The 5203-nt window shown below is 54.3% G+C and overlaps 2 protein-coding genes across 2 annotated transcripts in view; one reads left to right on the forward strand and one right to left on the reverse strand.

Annotated features, from left to right (window-relative positions):
- Positions 1 to 112: 112 nt before the first annotated feature.
- On the reverse strand, positions 113 to 1117 carry MONBRDRAFT_10040 (uncharacterized protein; the record flags this gene model as incomplete). The annotated part of the gene is made up of 2 exons (XM_001747858.1): positions 113 to 343; positions 725 to 1117. The coding sequence occupies 2 exons, from the start codon at positions 1115 to 1117 to the stop codon at positions 113 to 115; spliced, it is 624 nt and encodes a 207-aa protein (XP_001747910.1).
- Positions 1118 to 2324: 1207 nt separating this feature from the next.
- The window catches only part of MONBRDRAFT_33367 (uncharacterized protein), a gene marked incomplete at its 5' end in the record, with an annotated part of 4152 nt that continues 1273 nt past the window's right edge, over positions 2325 to 5203 (forward strand). The window contains 13 exons of the mRNA XM_001747754.1: positions 2325 to 2345; positions 2560 to 2634; positions 2787 to 2862; positions 2996 to 3047; positions 3148 to 3277; positions 3424 to 3618; positions 3716 to 3787; positions 3827 to 3932; positions 4042 to 4081; positions 4209 to 4282; positions 4445 to 4596; positions 4683 to 4772; positions 4907 to 4976. Of these exons, the coding sequence (XP_001747806.1) occupies positions 2325 to 2345; positions 2560 to 2634; positions 2787 to 2862; positions 2996 to 3047; positions 3148 to 3277; positions 3424 to 3618; positions 3716 to 3787; positions 3827 to 3932; positions 4042 to 4081; positions 4209 to 4282; positions 4445 to 4596; positions 4683 to 4772; positions 4907 to 4976 (1153 nt within the window). The remainder of the gene's footprint in view (positions 2346 to 2559; positions 2635 to 2786; positions 2863 to 2995; positions 3048 to 3147; positions 3278 to 3423; positions 3619 to 3715; positions 3788 to 3826; positions 3933 to 4041; positions 4082 to 4208; positions 4283 to 4444; positions 4597 to 4682; positions 4773 to 4906; positions 4977 to 5203) is intronic.

Below are 5203 nucleotides of genomic sequence, written 5' to 3' on the forward strand. Positions count from 1 at the left end.
CACGGCTTGGATGGCGCGCTGTGAAGGCGGTTGCATCATGGAGCAGACGGTGCAAGCCGGCGCTCCTGCGGCCGCACAAATGTGGCCCTCACCATCCAGCAGCCAACCAAGCTCAAAGTGTCAGGCAGCGCTTCATGCTTGCAAATGGCTGCAGGTCTTCCGAAACCGCTGTGCCTGGTGGTATCCATAGCGTGGCCTCGCCACCCCGTCGGTCGCGGCCAGCCCGGCCAAAGGCCTGCGACAAGGTGTAGCCGTTGTAGCCGCTGCCAAACCAGATCACCTTCCGGACGTTGGGCATGTCCAAGCCCGCGCCCAAGCAGCTTGTGGCCACCAAGACCAGACTCTGCGTATTGAGCTGAGACAGTAAAGCGGTTCAATTGCACTTCTCTCACAGGAGAGAACGATAGAAAACAGAAAGGGAAATATCCAAAAGAAAATGCCACTCACGGTCAGCGGGACCGTACTTATAATCTGGTGGCTAAACACACCCAGAATGTACGAGAGGGTTCCTCGACGGGCGGCGGCAGCTGCACATCGTCGAGTACACTTATGCAATCCTTCCAGAGGGATCTGGCAGGTGGTCGATGCTTGCACTCCAATACTGCGTGCCGCTCCTCCACTGCTCGAGAGCCGCTCGTGTGTCTTCGGTTGGCATGTCAGCATCCACGGCCAGCGTCTGCTCGTGACCCAACGTGCGTGCCAACTGAGTCGACAATGCCTCAACCTGCTTCTTCGTGTCACAAAAAATCAGCATGCAATCCACGCGGCCCCCTCGCTCCAGCAGGCCGTAGTGGTGTTTCACAAACGTCTCAAATGCCTTTGTTGATCCTTGTTGCACCCCTAGCCAAAGATCGGTTCGCATGGTTGGCATACAAAAGATCTGGCACGAAGCGTCCTCCGTGCAATCCAGCTGTTGGAGCAGAGCCCGCTCATCTTTGGGGCAAAGCGTGCCAGTCAGGCCCACACACTTGACAGATGGGTTTTGGCGAAGATGGTTCAGCCGGCCTGGGCAGCGAACAAGATTGTCTCTATAGCTAGAGTCCACGAGCATTGTGTGAACCTCGTCCATCACCAGCATGGCCAGACGCTTCTGCTGCACGAGAGTTTGCACCCACATCCTCCCATGGCCAACCAAAAAGTCGACCGTCATGACAATCACTTGCACATGTCGGTCGTCATCATCCTCACTCAATCGACATTTGATCTTCTTTCATCCTCCTTCTGATCCACACAGACCACTCGCCTGCCGCGTGTTGGTGAACAAGGGTCAGATCAAGTCTCAACAGCGCATAGCTCAATTCCTCAATATCCCCTTGGCCCGTCTAGAACTGTCGATTCGCGCCAGTTGAGTGGTGTGTGAAAAGGGGTTTGGAGCTTTCAGAGAGAGAGAGAGAGAGAGAGAGAGAGAGAGAGAGAGAGAGAGATTTACATGATAGAGAGATTTCGAGAGAGAGATTGAGAGAAGATTGAGAGAGAGAGAGAGATTGAGAGAGAGAGATTGACAGAGCAGCCATTGCAAGGCAAGTTGTGCTCTGAGACAGAGGGAAAAAAAAAAGATAAGGCCAACAGCACCATGTATTCCCATCTGGTCACCCACGATAGTACTAGCATGGCCCAACATGGCTTAACTGCGGCGATCGGACGAGAGCCGGTGTATTCCATGTGGTATGACCGTTAGCGATTAACAGCCGAGTAAAATGTATATATAACCTGCTTTAAATTTCGAGGTACCTTGAATTGACTTTCTGTCTGCAAGCAATAATTACACGTCAACACTGTGACCAACTGTAACAACATCTGATGTGATACGCCCTTCATGATATTCTCATCTTTCTATGGGATTGTCGCACTTTGTCACACTATACTCTTTCGCTGCCTTTCTCTCTCTCTTCTCTCCCTCTCTCTCTCTCTCTCTCTCTCTTCTCTTCTCTCTCTTCTCTCTTCTCTCTCTAATCAATTTTTTTTTTTGACTTTCCAGATCTTGAACCGGCGGTCAGTGAATGGGATCCAGTGTGTCGAATGTGTGGTGCAAGGCCCTGTACCTTCTTCTACTCCTCGCTCGGCGGCTCGGCCTGTTTTCTGCTCGCCTCGACGCGACGCGATTTCATGCCTGGGAATGAGCGGGCTCATCGCCTTGGTTTTTTGTCGGCACCGTAAACATACACAAACACCGCGATCCGAGCCAGTGTAAAGCGGCTTGGGCGCTTGGCCTGTCGCGGCGTTGTATCTGTTCGTGCTCCTCACTGATTGCCCGTTCAACCCGTCTATCTGCCAACCCAGACCCACCGATATCTGGCATCTGTGAGCCCGGCGACACCGGCGCCATGAGCTTTATGCACCAAGAAGTACGTGACGCTGCCACCTGGCTTTTTTTTTTTTTGGTCGCCGCTCGTTGTCTCGTGCCACCCGCAAAAAAAACTTGCGCTCGCGTCAGGCTTGACCTCTTTGAGACGAGATCTTCGACGTCTACCACCCGACGTGATTACGCCTTGTTTTAATGGCTCACACCAGTCGCCTTTCACGCCGTGCACTTGCGTGACATGCCCGGACCGGACATAGGTCAAGTACCGCGGTATGGAGCCCGTTTTGGGCTGGCAACCCACCCAGGCTCAGCCGCGGCCCGGCTTGATCGAGGTGCGAAACTAATCTTTGACATCCTCTTTTCTGACCAAACTGGGGCCCAGCTCAAGATGAGCGCCAGCTCCTTGCTTTCTCTTGGTGTTGCCCTTGATTGGCGCGGGTTTGTGACATTGACCCACTGTCCCACTCTCCTCTGCTCTGCCCAGGCCAATGCCTGCGTCAAGCGCCTTTTCGTGCGCCCCAAGCAGTCGCGACTTTCCGTCATCAGTTGCAGCCCCGATGGTATGACATCACGACCACGCTCGAAGATCCAAACGAACCATGGAACCGGAGGCAGAGTCTGACGAGGCGCTGTCATGATCTGACCCTTGGTTCTTGGCACATTTTGATGCGACCGTCCTTCCCCTTTGCCTAGGTGGTCTGCAGTGCGTTGACACCTCGTATAACCCACCCGAGGTCATTCTCAAGTAAGGCTCTGCGCACCTCCTGGCTGCATATGTGAGATGTTGTCCCGCAAGACGTGCGTTTGGCCCGACAATCTCACCCTAATGACGACCCCTATCACAGCAACTCTGTGTACGAGATCGCACACTGCGGTGTTGACGTGTCCAAACCGCGACTCTTTACAGTCATCGTGGGCAAGAAGGAGTCGTCAGACTTTTTCTGCCATGTCTTCAAATGCGCATCGAAGGACAGCGTACGTCAACGCGTTCCGAGTCGGTGTCTTGTTTGCTTTGTATCGCAGCGTGCCGTTTCGGGGCTACATGCGGGCTCAGCGGGGCCGTTTCTGGCCCACCTTGCAATGCAGACGTTCTTCATCATCCTGGGCTGCTTTCTTCATAGGCGGCCCGCTTCGTCAAGGCCGTGGCCAGCGCGTGCACTCTGGCCTACCAAAACTATCAGAAGAAGAAGTCGGCTGCCTCTGGTGGTCGTGGCAGCGGCAGTGGCGCCCCGGCCCAGGCTCCGGCCCGTGGCTCTGTGAGTCACAACCGCGCACCAGCGTCTTCGTCTGGCGTCAAGTCCGCCCATATTCGCAGCGTGCGTAGTTGACCCCAATCCCAATTCCCAATATTTGCTCGCATCTCGCTCGCGGTCTGATTTGACCGCATGGTTATGTTGGCATGATCACATTTAGAGCATGCGCCGACCCGTGGGTGGCAAGGATCGCCGAGAAGTTCGCAACGGCAAGCCAAACCCCAAACTTACGGTAAGTGCGCCCACCTTTATCGCACTCTTTCCCTTTTAGCACTTGATCTCATCTGGTCGTGTCGCCCGGGCGGCCCATACCTTTCAGGACTCGTGGTTTCGACCCTCCATGTCACGTGCTGAAGTCGCATCGATTCTGCGTGGTGGTACGCCCAACCCTGTGCTGCTTTCCTGGAAAAGGACGGGGGCGATGCCAGGCCTCTTTCGTTGGTCGTCCGGCCAACGTGTTGATTGATCCGCTATTTATTGCAATAGGCCGCATCGGTGACTTTATTGTGCGCGAGAGTCAAACACGGTGTGTGGCTGTTACCTCCTTGCTTCTCGCCCACAAAGAGAGTAAAAAGATAAAAAGAAAGGCGACGAGTGTGAAATGCCCACGTGATCTTTCCTCGGTGGTCCGCTTACCCCGTGCATTTCCGTAGCCCGGGCGATTACGCCATCAGCGTGCAGACGGGCGCCCAGATCTGGACTGGTCTGATTCCGCACGCACCACGTGGTATGATTCCACAGCAAACCATACTCAGTCATCCTCCGTTCCTTACGCCTGCCCCCCCCCCCCCCTGTCCTGCATTCTCCTGTGGGCGGCAAAGTCATCCCACCATGTTGAGCGTACGATGCCACAGCTCTCATTTTGAAGCATCTTGTTGCTCAACCGTAGGCTTTCAGCTGGGTGAGCGTGGTGGTGTGAGCTTTGCAGAGCTGACCGACTTGATTGCGCACTACGCCCAAAACACGTTCATGAACGATGGGAACGGCTACCCCATGGCGCTCAACCTGCCCGATGACACGGCATGGATCGATCCTCAGGCTGTACGTATCATGCACCCTCAAACCCAATCTCACGCAGGCCATGAGACATAGCCGCAAGCCTGCCGCTGACTTTGCATGACGGATAGGTGCGCCAACAACAACAGCAGCAGCAGCCTTCGCGTGGGCCCCCGGCAGACTGGCGCACGTCACAGCGTCGTAACACCAACCCTGTGCCGGTATTTCCATCCACCCCCCTCCTTGTTTTCTCAACCCAAACTCCGATTGTTATTGCTGTTATTGCTACTCTTCTTATCTTTGTTTGTTTTCTAATTCCCATGGCCTGCGCTCATTCGGTGTGGACTGTTATTAGGTGCCCGAAGAAGACGCCACTTTTGAGCAGATCATGAACGGCGAGTTCAACCCCGACGCACCCAGCGGTGGTTAGTGCGCTGGTTCTGCTTGTCTTTTGGAGTTTTTTTTTTCGGGCCAGTGCGACTGTTTGCGATGCACTCGACTTGATGCGCGCATGGCTGACGATTTTGTCTTGATTTTATCTTTTGACCAGGTTGGCCAGAGTCGTCGGGCGATGAGGAGGACGTGTCCTTTGTTCCCGGGTAGGATTTCCCTATTTTCATACTGTTCACTAACGAGTTTTTTTTTTTTTTTT

This window comes from Monosiga brevicollis, genomic scaffold (genome assembly GCF_000002865.3).
Source record: "Monosiga brevicollis MX1 MONBRscaffold_19 genomic scaffold, whole genome shotgun sequence".
NCBI classification, from domain to species: Eukaryota; class Choanoflagellata; order Craspedida; family Salpingoecidae; genus Monosiga; species Monosiga brevicollis.